Raw genomic sequence first — 18,743 nt, forward strand, 5'->3', positions numbered from 1 at the left:
AGGGCCGTGCTGATCTTAACAGCCCTGGCTATCTCTCGCGGCACCCTGGACACGATCCAGTAGTTAATGTGCTGTGGGGAAAGGAGGCATTGCACTGACTGCCCTGACCAAGGATGCCCACTGGGGGCCCGGCTAGGAGGACTGACTGGAAAATGGATCTAAGAGTGAAGGTAAAATTGCCCCCATCCCTCTCATCGGGCTCACCTCCAAGATGTACTGGAACCTGTCGGTGTCTGGGGACTCTGCCAGCAGGTTCCCCAGCATGGCGTCCAGGAGGTCTGGCAAGACCCTAGGCAGATCCTGAAAGCAAGGGAGAGCCATGGGTCAGAGTTAGGGAAACTGGGGCTACATCTACCACAGGATGGGAAGTGGGGTCTCTGGGAAGCACTGGTGAGACCCCCAAACACATATCCTGGCCTCTCTCATTCACATCCCACTGCAGGCAATTAGCAAGGATTCATGGCAGGATGACAGCTGGCTCTTCTATCCATGACTTTAGCATGATCTACCTGCACTTGGGTGGTGTCCTTCTCCATGCCCAGGGTGAAGACGGCGTGCAGGGCAGCTCGGAGGAGGTGGGTCTCCAGCTCTGGCTCCAGGGCAGGCGTCATGGTGCTGGCAAGAGAGAGGAGCCGGTATTAGACTGTGCAGTGCGGGGATGGGACTGGCACCAACATGCAGGTGAAACTGCAGGGAAATAGGCACAGGCTGGCAAGAAGGGAAACTGAGGCACCGAGCCAGGGAATGACAAGGCCAAGGTTTCTCAGACAGACAGTGGGAGGGCAGGAATAGCACCTGTTCCCTGGACCCTGCTGCCCCTCCTGTATCTGATCCTGGGAGTGAGCCTCTCCCCAAAGCCAACTCCTTCAGGAGCCCATAGCAAAGAGACCCCCCCAGACTGTCCTGGACTCCCTGAGAGGTGCCTCCCCCCAACTGGAGCACCAAGGACCAAAGTGGCAGCATCTAGTGTCAGTGGGGTTCATGTGGCTCAGGCCAAACCCCTGGGCTGGGGACCCGCCCCCATAGCACTGATCGAGGGCCTGGGCCCAGGGTGTTCACAGCCCCGCCCTCACCGCTCCCGGAGCCCAGCATGACTTCTCACCTGGAACAAAGCTGCAGCGCCCATCGGCCTCGCTGCTGCCTGAGTCCCAGTCACTGCTGCTGTCCCATGGGGAGCGGGCCGAGCTGCTGGTGGTGGGACAGGGATCCTCCACCTCCTGCCCTGGGGAGGCTGGAAGGTCCTCAGTGACCGGGCAGGGCGATGCCTCCTGCTGGGAATCAGGGCTGGGCTCCTGGGGCTGCTGCTGCCCACACAACATGCCCCAGAGTCACCCTGCCCGGCTCCCCTCCTGCGCTGGGTCCTGCCTGCCCAGCCGCAGCCTGGCCCAGCTCCATTTCGACCTGGCCTCTCCCACCTCGGCGCCTGCGCTGGGAGCGGGTTTTCTCCGCCAGAAGGCTGGGCACTTCCACCTCCTGGCCTGGCCGGGAGCTCCTTCCCCGCCAGTGGGGACGGAGGAGCCGCTCTGCTCCCGGGGAAGATGGCAGCTGCTTCCCTCAGGCTCTGGGGCCACCTGCAGAGCCTTCTTCCTGAACATCCTCAGGAGCCTGGCCATCCTGGAACCGAGCGGGGAGCGGGCGTGAGTCTGGGGTCAAGGCAGCCTCTCACTAATCAGCCTGTTTGGTCCCTCCCCATCCCTGCCCCAGCCAGAGCAGCTCCTCCTCCCCGCACAGGGGTGCATGTAATGCAATCTACACGCACTGGCAGGAGTTCATTGCATGATCTGCTTCCTGCTGTTTGGTTCTGGGCTGTTGGAGTACGGGCTTGCAACCATCTGTGCACACATATTATACTAATTGCATCTAGACCACATCTCCCTAGTTTGTTTGTGAGAATGTCCTTATTAACACCAAGATGGATCACATCTACTGTTTACCCACTTCCACTAGTCCCGTAACCCTGCCAAAGAAGGAGCTAGGATTGGTTTGGAATGATTTGTTCTTGACAAGTCCATGCTCACTAGTCCTAAGAACCAAATTGTCCTGTAGGTGCTGACAAACTGATTGTTTAATAAGGAGTTCCAGTATCTTTCCAGGTATGTTAATGGATGGGAAGAAGTTCTTTTTCAGGGATCTCTGACGAGAACTGGGGCACAGCACTTAGTTTGTTGAGGCCATAAAATGGAGACAGGCACCTCTTTTCTTCTCCCAGCACCCCAGATACCTAAAAGGGTGGGACTCACATCCCTCAATGGGCTTTAAAAAAGACAATGGTTACAATGTGGCCCCAACCATTTTTGGTTTCTGCAGACTAGATGTTTTAGCAAAGTTTAGAATTCCTTGGTGCTCAACACCGTGAAACTCCCCTTTCTCCTTCACAAAGGGCTTTAACACCCCTTATCTCACCCAGGCTCTCGACTGCCCAAAGTTGGAGAATTGTCCCTGTTCCCACTGCAGAGCACCCCCCACGACACACACACAGAGTCCTCCTGGTGGTGGGAGGGGAACAGAGGAAAGGACAGAAGACGTAAGAGATGAAGAGAAAGGAGGGAGGGATGGAGGAAAAGGTAAAACAAAAAGGACAAACCCTAATGTCCCCAGTGATTCTAAGGGACAAAATCCCAGGTGGGGAATAAAATTCGACCACCTTAAGCTAGTGTTTTCCATGCCTAGAATTCAGCTGGCGCCAGATGCATCAGACTGAACAGGTTCCAAACCTCTCGGAGGCTCTTACCTTCTAAACAGGGACCTCAGTTTTCTAGTAAAATCAGGAAAAAGAAAAGAGAAAACTCAAAAGAGGTTCCTCCTGGCGCTCATGTACGTGAACCTAAATACTCTCTCAGACCTCAAAGAGAGACCTCGAGAAGGAGACTTGCTGAAGCAAAGCTACAGGGAACTCTGAGGTTTCCCTGGCCCTGCGCCCCTGTCCTGCCTGGCTGATGTCAGCATCTCTCTGTGAGGTCACCACCTCCCCAGCACCTTCAACCAATAGGCTGAGGTCCTGCAAATGGCCTTTGTGATGTCACTGCCACACCCACTCCTCCCCTGCAGTGTTAATGTCCTGCCACAGGGCAGACACTTTGGAGGTTTGAGCTACACAAAGAGGAGACACTTAGATCTCAAAAATTAGATGAGATGTTTCAGTCTGAGCTAAGTAGTTGCTGCTCTTAACAATTGCAACATAATAAAATACAAATAAAATAGACTATTTCAGCCATTCTATTATGTCATAATCTGATCTGAGTAAACACGATAGGACACCTCATCTTATGCACTGCTCCTAGTGACACTCTCCAATAGATCCCCATCCTCCACCGGCCGGGAGGTAGGTAGGAGCGGATTGTTATCCCTACTTGAAAGAGGGAGAAGCTAAGGCTGAGAAAGGAGAATTGACTTGTCTTAGGTCACACAGCCAGTCCGTGGCAGAGTTGGGAATAGGACCCAAGAGCCCTGATTTTCAAACTAACCATCGGATCTTGAATTTCAGATATTGAATGATCTGAATAAAGTGCTCTCAAGTGAGTTCCAGACCAGCAAGAGTTCATAGTAATTATTCAGCAAGTATTTTAGGAGAACTGGAATGGTAGAGAAAATAATGAACTGCAGAGAAGCAGCAAAATTTGTCGAACATATGACTGGTTATGACTATTTACTTGGTCTTAAAAGAAAACAACAGGGACCTGAGTCTCCTCCCTGTCAATAACCCCCTGCTCAGCCAATCAGGGTAGAGACCGAGGGGCGGGAGGATGAGGGTTCTCACCAGAGAGCCCAAAGGATGGCCCAGGTCACCGTTGGGGATCACAGTCTGAGCACTATTTCAGCCCCACATTTTTCGGTGGACCTCCCACAATGGGAGTTGTAGAGCACCCCACACGACACACACACACCCCTCCTGGTGGTGGGAGGGGAACAGGGAAAGGACAAAAGAAGTAAGAGATGAAGAGAAAGGAGGGAGGGATGGAGGAAAAGGTAAAAGAAAAAGGACAAACCTTAATGTCCCCAGAGATTCTAAGGGACAAAATCCCAGGTGGGGAATAAAATTTGACCACCTTAAGCTAGTGTTTTCCATGCCTAAAATTCAGCTGGCGCCAGATGCATCAGAGTGAACAGGTTCCAAACCTCTCGGAGGCTCTTACCTTCTAAACAGGGACATCAGTTTTCTAGTGAAATCAGGAAAAAGAAAGGAGAAAACTCAAAAGAGGTTCCTCCTGGTGGTCACATACATGAACCCAAATACTCTCTCAGACCTCAAAGAGAGACCTCGAGAAGGAGACTTGCTGAAGCAAAGCCACAGGGGTCTCTGAGGTTTCCCTGGCCCTGCGCCCCTGTCCTGCCTGGCTGATGTCAGCATCCCTCTGTGAGGTCACCACCTCCGCAGCACCTTTGGCCAATAGGCTGAGGTCCTGTAAAAGACCTCTGTGATGTCACTGCCACACCCACCCCTCCCCTGCAGTGCTAATGTCCTGCTGCAGGCCAGACCCTTTGGAGGTTTGAGCTACTCCCTGTGGATCACCCCACTCAATGAGTGTTCATTCTAGGAAGCAAGCCGGCTAGACAGTAAAACATCACGAGTTGCTCCCAATGCTACACTCGGTTTCTCAGAAATGAGTAGACTTTATGGGCAGCAGAGACCGTTAGAGCATCTAATCTGACCCCCTGCATATCACAGGCCTCCTGTCTACCACAATAGCTACTTTTGGGGCAAACACATTCCGGAAAGGCATCTAGTCTTTATTAATGACATCAAGAGATGGAGAATCCACCACTTTCCTTGGTAGCTTCTTCCTGTGGTCAATCATCCTCGCTGTTGAATATTTGTGCCTTATTTGTCATAGGAATTTCTCTCTTTTCACCTTCCAGCCATTGGGTCTTGTTCTGCCTTTCTCTGCTCGATTAAAGAGCCCTTTAATACCCAATATTTTCTCTCCATTAAGGCATTTCAACACTTCAGTGAAGTCACCTTTCAATCTTCTTTTGATAAGCTAAACAGGTTGAGCTCTTTCAATAGCTCACTAGAAGGCATTTTTCTCCAGCCCTCAGAACATTTGGTGGCTCTTTGCTGCCCCATCTCCAATTTCTAGGACCATCTTTTTCAAAGGAGGACATCAAGACTGGAGGCAGTATTCCAATAGCAGTCTCACTGCTGCTGTGTCACCTCCCTATCCTACTCACGGCTCTGCTCTAATGATGGCTAATGCCGTCTAATGTTGGCTTTAGCCCTGTTCACCACAGCATCACACTGGGACCTCATGTTGAGTGGCTTCTCCAGTCTGGCCCCTAAATCCTTTCCAGAGTCACTGCTTTCCTGGATACACGTCCCCATTCTGGAGGTGTTGCCGGCGTGCCTTGTGGCTACGCATAGGACCTTGCATTGGGCTCTGCTCAAACTTGTTTTCTTTGAATGGGTCCAGCTGGCCGAATGAGCCAGATCGCTCTGTATCACTGCCCTCTCCCCATCAGGAATTACCACTCTGCCTGTATTTTGTCACCCCCCAATCTTATCCGCAGTGATTGTATGTTTTCTCCCAAGTCATTGATAACAATTATTTTAAAAAATTAGTCCTTGAGAGCTTCTTCAGACCCTTAGTACCCAGGACCTGCTCCCCACAGCACAGTGAGAAATGCTGTCCAGCCCTGCTTGTACATAGGGGATAAGCACAGAACAAACGTACCTTTAGGAGCTGTGTTGTCCATAGGCTCTGAACAACATGTGGGGGTCAGCAGATTACAAACGCACGACAGACCTGTAGTGTAGACAGGTCCCAACTGTGTCTCCGTTTCCCACCCTGTAAAATGGGGAGAACAAACAAAACCTTGATTAGCTCCATTTGATAGCTGGGGAAACCGAGGCACCCAGCGGTGCAGAGACTCGCTCATGGTCCCAAAGCCAGGAATAGAAAACAGCAGATCTGATAGCCAGGCCTGGGACCTAGCCCCAGTTATCCTGGCCTTGCTGCTCTAAGTTTAGTCACAGCCTCCATGTCTTTTCCCCCGTGTCCCTTAACCCCACGTCACTGCAGAAGAGAGATTTTCTGGTAGCCAGCTGGCTCTCCTGCATGTGGATGTCGTTCCAAAAGACGTGCTCTGGCTCAGTCCCATGCTATGGTTGGCTGAAGGAACCACTTGGTCACATTCTAGGCCCTGAGTTATACAGGAGGGGCGACTAGATGCACATAATGGTCCTTTCTGACCTGAACCTCTATCAATCGCTACTTTTTCTGCTGCTAGGAAGAGAACTCTGGACCTATTTTCTCTCATTCACTTTCAGTCGGAATAATTTCGATCCAGGCCAAAGGATTTCCTCTTCCATTGTGTCTTCAGCACCTTTGGGAGCAACCAGTTACTGTTACCCACAGGTTTCCAGTTTCAACCTGTCCCAGGGTGAGATGGCCAGGAAAGTGGTTGGAGCTCAACTGCACCTGGCCCAGGTGATGCAGCTCCCAAGGGCGAAGGGAATAAGTGTGGGGGTCACGTGACAAGACGCAGCCTGTGACTAGGACCCAGGCCTGCTGAGAGATAGAAGGGCAGCCTGTGCTCAGCCAGGAGAGAGACCCCAAAGGAAGCAGGCATGGGAGGGGCTTGGAGAGTCCTTTAAAGGTCAGGGACAAGCTGGGAAGGGGCCAGGCTGAGCACTAAGGACCAGGCCCTAGGAGGGAAAGACAGGGCAGTATAGGAGATGGGGCAGATAGTCCAGTTGGTTTCGGCTCCCAGGACCAGACACCCAGAGGTGAAGGTGATTGTCGGGGCTTCTGTCCTTCTTCCCCAGTGTAGATTTGATAGTGGAGAAGACTGATGCCGTAAGGGGGAAGTGAGTTACCCCAAGGTCACCCAGTGAGTTTATATCACAAATGCATACTCGGAAGGATCCAATAGAAACATGGATTTTCCAGTCTCTTCTTTCTAGGAGTCCCCAGGGTTACGGTAAAACCCCTGCTGCCCCTCCCCATTCTGCTCACCTCCAAGATGTGCTGGAGTTTGTCTGTGCTGGGGGGTGCTGTCAGCAGGATGGAGAGCTCGTCATCCATGTTCTCTGGGCAGGCCTTGCTCAGAGCCTGCCAGCGGAGGGAGACCAGGGGTCAGGAGGCTGCATTAGCACCGGTGTGCCATTGACCAGGAGCCGGCTGAGGTAAGCGCCGCCTGGCCGGAGCTCGCACCCAGAAACCCTGCCCCAGGTCAGAACCCCCTCCCACACCTAAATTCCCTCCCAGACCTCACACCCCGGCACCCCAACCCCCTGCCCCAGGTCGGAACCCCCTCCTGTACCCTAATCCCTCCCAGACCCCACACCCCCACCCGCACCCCAATCCCCTACCCCAGCCCTGAGCCCCCTCCCGCACCCAAACTCCCTCCCAGAGTCCGCACTCCAACCCTCTGCCCCAGCCCGGATCCCCCTCTGGCACCCCAAACCCTTAATCTCCAGACCAATCCCAGAGCCCGCATCCCCACCGGAGCCCTCACCCCTCCCTGCACTCCAACCCCCAGCCCCAGCCCAGTGAAAGTGAGTGAGAGTGTGAGAGCGAGCGACTGAGGGAGGTGGGCTGGGCTGGAGTGAGTGGGGGTGGGGCCTTGGGGAAGGGCATGAAAGGGGTTGGGTCAAGGGCGTTTCGTTTTGTGCAAGTAGAAAGTTGACAACTCTACTTAAGGACCTTTGAAAAGCAGCCTCCTTAGCACCGCTCCTGATACCAGGGGCCAAGGCGCCCCCAGACATGAGAACCACAATAGGCAGAGCAAAACGCTGCGTTAGAAATCGGAGCTCAGGCTGCCAAGCGAACGATAGCTGACAGACAGGAGATGCGGGAATTAAGGTTGTGCCTTCAGCCAGCAACTGGTGTTCATCCGTTTGCACCACACACACACTGTAGGCAGGGCCACTATTTCCTTGTCTGTCTGCTGTTTAGCGTCTCTCGGTCCTTACTGTGCCCATCACCGTGGTGTCTGAGTGGCAAACCAAGGGTTTGACGTGTGCATATGAAACTGCCTGACTGGAAGGACGTGGTTTGGTGTGGATCAGTGACTGCTGGGGCGATTGGTGGCAGAAGGCTCTGAGGGCCTGGCTCATTCCGACCTGGCTCATTCCAATGGCTTCTACAGCTGAGAGCAGCCCAGTCTCCTGCCTGGGTCCGACGCAAACCAGGAAGTACAGGACCACGGTTAATAAGAGCAGCTCTAAAGATCATTTTCGCTGAGCCCAGCCCTGCACAGATTTCCAGCTTAGGTTTGCATTTCAGCAAAAGTTCTTCTTGATTATTTCTCCCAAACCCCTTCTGCCTCCATAATAGCCAACCACCCTGTCAGTCGGCATCCTAGGGCGCTCCAGGGACAGCGTGTGTGCGTGTATGTGTACGTCTGTATATATATGTATGTGTACATGTGCGTATGTATGTGTGTACGTGTATGTGCACATGAGTGTGTGCACATGTGAGTATGCGTGTGTATGTGTGTACATGTACCCCAGTCAGATGTATACACTGGATTTCCTTTGAAAGAATTTTCCAATTGAGCTGATCAAGTGCAATGGCAAAGCACCCAATTCCTCTGCCCCCCAACTGCCTTCGCTGCTTTAACGTACAACCTGCTCCGCTGACACCTCTGACTCCTGAAAGCCCTAACGCTCCAGGGGAGCAGGCCGTGCCCTGCCCTGGCTGCCCGGGTGTTACCTCGGAGGGAATCGTTCCAGATTCCAATGGGTGGCATGTCCAGGGAAGAGCCTTATCTGGGGGGGAGGCTGTACCAGACCCGCCCGACCCAGGCAGGCTCCCAGGTACTCTCTGCTCGGGGCTGACAAGGCTCTTAGCAGTTTCTCTCCAAACAAATTCCAGTTCAAGACCACCTGAGAGCTCCACAGCAGGGCAGCATCCCCAGAGCACAGCAGGGCGGGGTTAGGGGGAGCAGTCGGTAGCAGCACCTGCCCCTCATACGGCAGGAGCGAGAAGTGCCAGCCACGTGCTGCCTCCAGCCCCAGAGGCCAGGTGAGAGTGAATTCCCACGTCCCCGCACGATTGGTTCCGTCACTCTTCTACACTTACATGGATTTCCAATGTCAATCTTTCTAACATCAGCTTTGCCAGCTCTCCTTACACCTTTGTCTGCTAGAGCAAAAACCTGAAATGCAGCTACCTCCTCCTGCTGGGTGACTATAGACCTTAATGACACAGCTCAGAACTGCTTAGTCAAGCTGACTAGCTGCAGCCCCCTTGGGTTGCCTGCTCGAAGGTGTGCTGGCCAGGCCACAAGTCATTTCTGTGCCTCTTCCCTGCTCCTTCTCAGCATTTGAACATCATTTGACTAGTGTGAACAAGAGTCTATACTGGGGAGAGCCCAGGGTGAGAGAGTCACTAGACTCTTGTCAAGGCTGCTTCCCCACTCTGAACTTTAGGGTACAAATGTGGGGGCCTGCATGAAAACTGCTAAGCTTAACTACCAGCTTAGATCTGGTCCACTGCCACCATTCCAAGTGGATTCCCTTCCCTGGGAAGCCTTGAGAAACCTTTCACCAATTCCCTGGTGAATACAGATCCAACCCCCTGGATCTAAAAACAAGGAGAAATTAACCATTCCCTCCTTCCTCCCACCAACTCCTGGTGGATCAAGATCCAAACCCCTTGGATCTTAAAACAAGGAGAAATCAATCAGGTTCTTAAAAAGAAGGCTTTTAATTAAAGAAAAAAGGTAAAAAACATCTCTGTAAAATCAGGATGGAAAATAACTTTACAGGGTAATCAAACTTAAAGAGCAATAGGCCAGAGCAAAACGCTGCGTTAGAAGTCGGATTCAAAGTACAGCAAACAGAGGTAAACACTCTAGTAAAAGGTACATTTACATGTTGAGAAAACAAAGTAAAAACTAACACGCCTTGCTGGCTGTTTACTTACAAGTCTGAAATCTGAGAGACTTGTTCAGAAAGATGTGGAGAACCTGGATTGATATCTGGTCCCTCTCAGTCTCAAGAGAGGATGACTTCCCAAACAAAGAGCACAAACAAAAGCCTTCCCCCCACCAAGATTTGAAAGTATCTTGTCCCCTTATTGGTCTTTGGGTCAGGTGTCAGCCAGGTTATCCGAGCTTCTTAACCCTTTACAGGTAAAAGGATTTTGGAGTCTCTGGCCAGGAGGGATTTTTATAGTACTGTACACAGGAGAGCTGTTACCCCTTCCCTTTATAGTTATGACAACTCTGGTTATACAGTGCTCTGTATACATCTGTGAAGCAGGAGTGCTGAAACCCCAGTCACAGCCGGGGTCCAGCCCCAGAGAGCGCCAGCCTGGCCCTGGGGGGTGGGGGTGGGAGGGCGACACGGAGAGCAGTTTGGTCCGATGGAGGGCACTGCTGCCAGGTGGCTCATGGGGAGGGGCGGGGGGTGGGCTGTGGCGTATGAAGAGTTCAGGTTGTTTTGGAAGGGAAGGGGTAGCCATGTTCATGGGGGAGTTGGGGTGTGGGTGGGACCCCAAGTTGGGGGGAATGGTGCAGGGGAACCCTGGGTTTGGCAGGGAGCCCCCAGTCAGCAAAACGGCTGAGCAAGCTGGCTGCCCGGGACAGGCTGAGGATGTCCCCGCTTGCAGCGTCATGCTCCAGCCTGGCGAGGGATGGCTGGCTGGGGAGGGCACCAAGCGCAGCCTGCAATGGGCAGAGTGGGGGTGGGGCTCCCAGCACGGACAGTGGAGATGGGAGGCGGGAAGGGGAGAGGTCAGTGCCCTGGGCAGGGGGATCCCCCGCTCCCCCACTGCAAAACAGCACACCCCCACCTCACCACCAGCAACCGAGATGGAGGGGACAGCTTAGTGCACGGGGGGGCGGGGTCCCTGATACTCCCAACTGCAAAATAGCAACCCCCTCCCCCCCCGTCTGCACCCCAGATGCTGAGGAGGGAGGAGGAAACCTTCCAGCTGCACCTCAGCGGCTCCCAGCTTCCCTCCCGCTAAAAACATCCCTCTTTCCAAACCTGCCCCCCAAACTCCCCCCTAGGCACGCTCTCCATGCAGGCTCTGTCAGGAAGGCCAATTAGACAGGGACTTGTGTCCTGGGGATGCACTGAAGGGCCATGGTCAGGAGGGGACTGGAAAGATGCAGTTGGGGGGGGGGGGCAATGCCCCTTCACATTCCCCCCCATCTTCACCCCTGCCAGTGGACCAGCCAGGACTACGTCATGGCCCATCTTTGGGCTACAGCCCACGATTTGGAAGCCCTGCCTGAGGGTGAACTTCATCAGGCCCAGCTGACTTGTTCTTTAGCCTGTTCTTTCCCTGTTCGGGGTGCTCCTGCCCCTGGCTGTTAGCATTAATGGTGTTCAGCATCTGGTCACAATGAACTTTGATTGAAGTGACTGAAGCCAAACAGGCAGGAAATGCTCAGAGATGCTCAGAGGACGTCAGCCTGACAGATAAATACACTGCTAGGAGCTGGATTATACCATGTGATGGGTGGAGTTAAAATCTCATTGACACAGCTGTGAGGATGCACTCTTCATTTAAGACAGCTGGAAGCAACAGGTAAGGGGGCCTCGTGTAGAAAAAGCCATGATGGCGTTGTTGTACTTAAAGTACTGCCCAGGATCTTTTCAGGGGGAATAAGACAAAACGCCACATTTATTAGTAATACATGTATTCATTAACACTGTAAAAGGGGGACAATGTAGATCAATCTCTGATAATTTTCATATGACTTTACATTGTGCCTCTTCATATAACCTTGTGGTGGGTCTACCCACTTGTGATCTCTGTTTTCATGGAACTTTGTATCAAAGCCTCATATAGAAACTTTGCATTGCCCTTGGTATAATATTATAGCCCCTAAGGATAGAATAAGATAGAAGAAAAATTTCTTTTTGCTAGCAGTAGAACAAGAGCTCTCCCCCCCCACACACTCTTAATCAATTGCCCTATTGAATGAATGAGGTGTGGATGAGCAAGGCATGGAAGGCAGCACCTCCAGACAGCCTCAACTGTTGGAGAGGGGCTGGGAGCCAGACCCAAGAACAATAAAACGTGTCAAGTGGGCTCATTAAAGACAAGCAGACATACCCATGGCCTCGGGGGTTAGAAGCAAGCACCTTCTTTTGGAAACACCCTCTTTGCAGCATTGGGACAACACTCAAAAGAAAGCAGCACAAAGGACCAATGGACACAGACACAGAGTTTGAATCTGGTATAGATTTGCATAAGAGGAAAGCTGCTATAAAAGTGAGGTGTCTTGCAGAGGACCCCGGGTCTCGTCTTGTCAACATGGGAGCATCGATCCGGATCGGCAGAAGCCCGGCTCTACCCCCTCCCCCCATCTAACTCACCTGGCCAGTGAAGTTAAGGGGAGCAACTAATTGGTAACAACAAGACGGAGTGTGTTTGTGTGTGTGTGTGAGTGTAATATATTATATGCATATAATACAGTGTTAATGAATGCATGTATTACTAATAAATGTGGCGTTTTGTCTTATTCCCCCTGAAAAGATCCTGTGCAGTACTTTAAGTACAACAGCGTGTGCCCAGAAACTAGCCCCAGGTGGGCAGAGGATGCCACCGAGTATCGTTCTGAGCTGGTGCGTGTGTGACAGAGACAAGCCGGGCAGTGCAGCCAGGACACGGAGGCAGAGCAGGAAAGCCGAGCAGAGCCTGTGAGCATGGTGTGATCTTGGGAGGAGCATAGAGAGCTTTTGGGCCAGGTGCTGGCTAAAGAGTCTTGGAGCTGAGAGCAGGGAGGCTAATCCCTGCTGTTGGTTCCTGCTGTGTTTGGAGAAGCAGGACTCTGTATGTTCCTTGTCAATAAACAAGACATCAAAAAATTACCAGACTCCACTGCCAATTTCTGCTCCCCACTGGAACATCCCCAGGGCCCCAAACTTTGACTAGCCCCTTGGGTTGAAGAGGGACACCAATATCTTTATTGTGCGGTTTCGTTGCACGTCTATCTAATCTCAGTGGTTTATCAGCAACTAATTACTGTTGCAATGTTTTCTCATGTGATAACCATATTTATTAAAAACACAGAGGGCAGGTTTTTGAACCCAAACTCACCACTGCTAATACATGCAGGATTCAGATGTAAAGTCCTGGCTTTGAGTCATCCCCCATTTAAATGCTCAATGACAGTTGCTAGAAATCCAGTGTCATGATTCATTGATCACTAATGCCAAGGGGCAGTGGCAGGGCTGGGAGAAGCAGAGGTTAATGTGGGTCTAAAGTCGTAGTGAGTGACATGGCTTCCAGCGAGGCAGAGTGGAAGTGGGAGTCCAGTTATACACACCAATCACACTCTTCATGTCATTCGAACGCACCGGCGGGGTCGGCTCTCAGCATTTATTCCAGGGGATTTACCGTGCAGAAGCCAACAGGGAAGCGGGTGAGCAGAGTGGAGGCATTGCAGGGACTGCACTGATTAGGTGGGGGATGGCGCGTTGTCTGATCTAATATTGTCTCCCCTTCTCAGCGGCGCCAGCTCCCAAGGAGGATGGGCTCCTCCTGCCGGACCCAGCACACGTCTGTTGGCTTAACCAGGATGAGGGAAGACTTGCACTCCCCACTCTTACAGAACCCTGCCCAGTAGATGTAGCCTTTCCCATTGAGCAGGACGTTCTGACACTTGTCGTACCACCAGCCTCCATAGCTACTTGCGCAATTCCCACTGGTCTGGTCCTGATCCTTGTCAGTCGTGCTGAACTTCATGTTGTCGTGTATGCCCCCCAGGCCGGAGTGGTAGGTGGTGAGATAGTCCTCGCCGTCCCCAGAGTACCTTCCCAGCCTGAGCGGGTACCCGCTGGGCTCACCCTCGACACTGAAGATGTCGTACTCTGCGTAGCGGGTGTTGTTGGATTTGTCCTCCACCACAAAGCGGACCTTGTAGATGTTCTGCCGCGTGAGCAGGGACAGGTACTCGTTGCCCAGCCAGTAATCCTGCTGCACGTTCCCAAAGCCATACTTGTAGGTGCTCCAGGACTCCTTCCAGGTGATCTCTGTGTTGTAAGAATTTCTCTGGACAACGGTCCAGCCTTTGCCTTCGGTGTCCATGTCACACCACACCACTCGAGGGGGAGAGCCTGCTGGCTGGATGACATGGACCCCGCTGGGGCTGTCCCTGGGAATGTTGCTGCAGTCTTTGAGGAACCCTGAAATGCCACGAACACCAGGTTAAGGGGGCGGGGGGGAGGGGGGGAAAGAGCGCTAGCTAGCTCGATCAAATCAGCCTGGGGTAACTGGAGGCTGGGTTTTTAGAGGCAGGTCCTGTGTATTTCACAATACTACAGCCACAGAATCCGGCTCCAGATCTTACACTTTCATTTTACCAATAAAATAAAATAAGAATAGTTTCTTGCTCTGCTGGTTTTGAAGAAACCTTGAAGAGATGAATCAAGTGTAAACCAAGGCTCTGTATCCTTCCTGAGTCCGTACTGCTGAAGAAATCGTTTGGGGAGGGTGGGGGAGACGCTGCCAGATCCATCTCAGCGAATGTTAATTATGAAACCCATCAGTGACAACTTAAATGGGAGTTTTCAAAGAGCCTAAGGGAGTTTGACACCCGACTGTGATTGGAATTCAGTGGGATTTGGGCACCCAACTCCCTGTGGCGCCTTTGAAAATTCCAGACATCCTATCGAGGGGCTTGTCTTTGGGGCAGAAATTGTCCCGAACTATCCTGGTAGAATGAAAGCACTGTGGTTATACTGCCCCTCCCCTCCCCAGGGTCATCCCTCGAGCCTGAGCTCCCCAGCTCCCCTACCCCCCAGACAATCCCCCTGTGTGCCCCTCCCCCATAGCTGAGCCGAGGGGGAGGAGCTGCTGAGTACTGCAGGGGGCAGGGGCTCAGGGCCACCTCTGGAGCTGGCTCGGCCCCTGGCCTGCCTGGGCAAGCCCCTGAGCAGCTCCCAGAGCCGCTGGAGGTGTGGGGAGAAGGGAATGAAAACCCCTGACAAGGAGGAACTGGCTCTCCCTGCTGCCTGGACTCTGGGGGCAAGGCTTCTAGGCATGAGCGAGAGATCCCCAGCTGTTAGCCGGGGCTAGCCCTAGTATAGGAGTTGGTGAGATTGAAGGGTAGAACTCCCAGCCAATTTGGGGGGGGTGCCTGGTTCCCACACGCTGCCCTGCGGTTGGCACCAGCGCTCTTCAGTCACTGCCGGGGGCTTGGCAGCCGTTACCGGAGAAAGGGATAACGAAGCTGTGGAAAGCAAACAGCCAGTCGAGCAGCACCTCCCCCACCCCAGCTGGCCCATTCCCAGGCGCAGGAGGCCTCCGAATGGGAGTAGTGGGCTCACTAGCGCAGGCCGGCCTTGCGATCCCCTTCGGAGAACTCAGCGTTTCTTTGGGCCCAGCGCTGGCGGGGGGGCTGGAAGGTGCATTCAGTGGATAAGTGGATCTAGGGGTGACCCCGGCATGGGGGAGAGGAGCAGAATCAGGCCCACGATGCCCTGATCTCGGATATGGTAGATGATAGAAGCTCTCCGACGGGTTCTCTACTCACCCCTCTCGACCTTCTTGTGGGCCAGGGCCCCGTTGCCCTGCACGGGGGCTACGCAAAGGAACGCCATCATGGACAGCGCAGACAGAAGCAGGAGAGAGCTGGACTGGAACCCTGCAGGGGACAGAAACCGCTGGACATGAGACCAGGAGAGAGTTTCACAAGTGCCTAAATCCCACTAGAAGTCACTGGGATTTAGGCACTTAAGTGACTTAGCCACTCTTGAAAATGTTACCCTTAGACGCTAAGGCCAGAGTTTTCAGAGGGCTCAACTACTGGGCCAGATTTTCAGAAGAGCTCAGCTCCCAGGTAGGCACCGCAGGACATGGCTGGATGTTCAAAGGGGCTCAGCATGGGGGTGGGCCCAAGTCTCTGGAGACAGGGTGAAGCCCACCATTCACCTCTCCCCCGGCCCGGCCACTGTCTCCGTCTCTGCAGCCGGCCCGATTAGCACACAGCTGGGACCCAGCTGCATGGTAAAAACCATTCAAAGATTGCGGCTCCGATGGCCTGGCTCCCGGGACCTGGGCGGGTCAGGGCCGGCTGGAGCGCTCCCTGTGGTGGGGAAGGAGCTGCCTCCTCTCTCCCCGCGCTGCACCGCTGCAAGGGGAGTGCTGCTCGGAGCAACCCCCTCTGTCCCAGCTCCCGCCGTCCACAGTCACTGCCACCAGCCGGAGGGCAGTGCCCGCTCACCCACACAGAGACAGCAGCTGGGCAGCCTCCGGCAGGGCTCTGCCCCCCTCAGATGAGCGCCAGGTGAGAGGGGCCCAGGGCACAGAGTTGCTGTGTGCCCCACGTCAGGCATGCTGCCCCCTGCACTGCAGCCCAGCAGCCCAGAGGGGGACACGCTGCTGACACTGCAGCTGTTCTGTGGGCCCAGCTCAGGCCAGGCTTAAAGTGGGCAGAGTCGCCAGGGGCCACAGTCCTGGCCAAAAAGAGTTCAAAATGGAGCCGGGTCCCTGAGGGGTGCACTGTAAGCGCTGCCCTAGCAAGGGCATGGCCATTTATTTCAGCCGGGATTAACATAGACACCCCTCCCCCTCCCCACACATGCTTTTCCCAGGCCACCTTCAGCACTCAGCGCAGGGATTCACAATGACCTTGCCGGGATCAGCAGCCCAGAGCAATCCAGACTCTTGGACAGAAACCAGCTCATTCACCCCCCCGCCCCCCAGGTATATCTATCACGGCCCTGGTATTACATCTTGTGTAGCTACAGCCCACATAACGCAGAGCACGGCATATGCAGCCCCCAATGGTAAATAGGTTGTGTGTGTGTGTCAAACCAGAACCGGCTAAAGCCGCACTGGAGTCCGGCACCATGCTTTCTGTCAGCCATCATTGTATTCATGTGGTGTTGCAAAGTTAGAAAGTCCACAGCTAACCCCAAAACGTGCAAATGAATTAGAGAGAGAGAGAGAGAACACCGTGTAAACGACACACCGAAACACACTGTTGCAATGGAAACACTTTGCCCAGACATGATCCCCAGACAGATTTCATTGGAAACACCTTCTTTTTGGAGCTGCCTGGACCCCAAATTCTTCAGACAAAGTCACAGCTCAAGTAACTATTACACGCTGTCAGCAATCTCAGGTATCCTTGTGAGAGAGAGGAGAGAGGCATAACCCCATGGCAGGCAAAGGGTTAAAGCTTTAAAGGAGAAGGATTTCAGTGAGTCTGACAAGCCAGAACTACAATGTTTGGAACTGAAGTGAAATACCAATCTGGAGTCACTCATCCTTGAAAACACGCCTCCCCTTCTCCTGACGCCCCAGAGGAGAGGGGACGCTGCCAGCTAGCAGCCGTTCACACACTGTAATAGTCTAAGACACAGAGGGCCTGAGTTCAACCTGTGACCTTGGAAAACTCATTACACTGCACCATGCCTCAGTTTCCCCATTTTTAAAACATGGCTTATGCTAGTTCCTTTGTGTTCTAAAGTACTTTGGCCCCAATGCCCAAAGGTACCTGGGGCAGGGCGGGAGGATTCCTGCCTAGGGTCCAGCAGAGCGCTGGGCAGGGGATCCACGCCAGGCTCCTGGTACCCCATGGCCCCGGGGGCACTCTTTACCCACCAGGAGGCACTGCCACACTCCTAGCTAGCCAGGCTCATGCTGCAGCATGCACTTGCTGGGGGAAATGCTGCTCCGTTTCAAAGGAAAAGCAGCATGTACCTCACTGCGCCCCCATCCCTTGTGCCTCGGCCAGGCAGGGTCGGGAAAGCAGAGGATGCACCAGGGCTCCCCTCCCCCTTGTGCACCTGCCCGGGCTGAGGGACGGCACTGAGAGGAGTGCAGGCTGCCCCTCTCTATGCAGTAGTTACTGCGTCTGTCTGGGCACGTTCCTTCCTGTGCCCGGGCACTCAGGGCACATGGTATCCCACAGGGGCCACATAGCATGCCCTGCCACTGCACCTCCCCCACGTGCCCACACCGCCTGGGGCTCTGGTGCCCACCACCAGGCTCTGGCCCTCCATCTCCAGGCTGTGTGAAATACTGGGCATTTCAATAAAACTCACCCATCCCGAGGCTGCAGCTGAGCGGGCGAGTTAGCAACCTGAAGCGTCCCCCACTTCCACATCAGAAACCAGAGCCGGGGCTCCATGCCTTTATGGGGAAAGCGCCACTCCACACCCAGCTTATCTTGCTTTTTCAACCGTTGGCCTCAAGCCTGGCCTGTGGGCAGGGAGGGAGCCCCCTCCGGAACGTCTGCCCAGCCTTTATTTACCGCAGATACCAGATTTCTTGGGCTCCCTCCCTCCTCCCCGAGAATGCCAACGTTTCTGAAGCCGGGCAGGTGTGAGCCAGGGATTTAATTTCTCAGTGGCACTCTGCGGCATTACCGTATCATCGGCCTTCCAGACGAAGGACGCACTAAATGGAGAGGATCAAGCCAGAGGAGATGGCAGGAACGGGGGTTGTGCAGAACGCGATGGGGGTGTAATGCTTGTGCCAGGTGGTATTGGCAGTGACAAGGACGAGAATCAGGATCTCGGGGTTCCTCTTAGCATTGCAAAGCAGAACCAGCTGGAGCGCCCCTCCCAGAAATCTGGGAAACTGACCAGCACGCCCCTAACAGGCAGCTGTTCCCCCGTCGCGAGCGCTGAGTCTGTGTCTAACACACGAGAACTTTTATTTAGAGGAGAAAGAAACGCAGCATGAACTGGGGAAACCACCACAAGAGTGACTCAGCAGTATGTGAACTGTGAGTGAAACGCCCGCTCTACAGTCCATTGGGCAGCAGCCCCTTGCCTCAGTTTCCCAGCTTGGGATGAGAGAGTCCAATGGACGAATGTCCCTTTGGCA

At 53.7% G+C, this 18,743-nt stretch overlaps 1 protein-coding gene across 2 annotated transcripts; it reads right to left on the reverse strand.

The window, feature by feature from the left end:
- Positions 1 to 294: 294 nt before the first annotated feature.
- Positions 295 to 18,088, reverse strand: LOC135976951 (fibrinogen-like protein 1-like protein). Of its 2 annotated transcripts, none has more exons than XM_065575014.1 (3): positions 17,957 to 18,088; positions 15,439 to 15,549; positions 295 to 14,089 (listed from the first exon to the last, which is right to left on the reverse strand). In XM_065575014.1, the coding sequence occupies exons 1-3, from the start codon at positions 17,958 to 17,960 to the stop codon at positions 13,410 to 13,412; spliced, it is 795 nt and encodes a 264-aa protein (XP_065431086.1). In that variant the 5' UTR covers positions 17,961 to 18,088; the 3' UTR covers positions 295 to 13,409. The 2 variants fall into 2 exon arrangements, with proteins under 2 accessions (XP_065431086.1, XP_065431085.1); XM_065575013.1 differs by lacking the exon at positions 17,957 to 18,088 and adding an exon at positions 16,879 to 16,972.
- Between the last annotated feature and the right edge of the window lie 655 nt (positions 18,089 to 18,743).

This window comes from Chrysemys picta, chromosome 21 (genome assembly GCF_011386835.1).
Source record: "Chrysemys picta bellii isolate R12L10 chromosome 21, ASM1138683v2, whole genome shotgun sequence".
Lineage (NCBI taxonomy): Eukaryota > Metazoa > Chordata > Testudines > Emydidae > Chrysemys > Chrysemys picta.

Coding starts and splice junctions, on each gene's coding strand:
- LOC135976951 (XM_065575013.1), bottom strand. CDS start 16,918: ATGTCTGGGCAAAGTGTTTCCATTGCAACAGTGTGTTTCG. Junction 15,550..16,878: donor CATTGCAACAGTGTGTTTCG/GTGTGTCGTTTA, acceptor TGTCCCCTGCAG/GGTTCCAGTCCAGCTCTCTC. Junction 14,090..15,438: donor CCACAAGAAGGTCGAGAGGG/GTGAGTAGAGAA, acceptor GTGGCATTTCAG/GGTTCCTCAAAGACTGCAGC.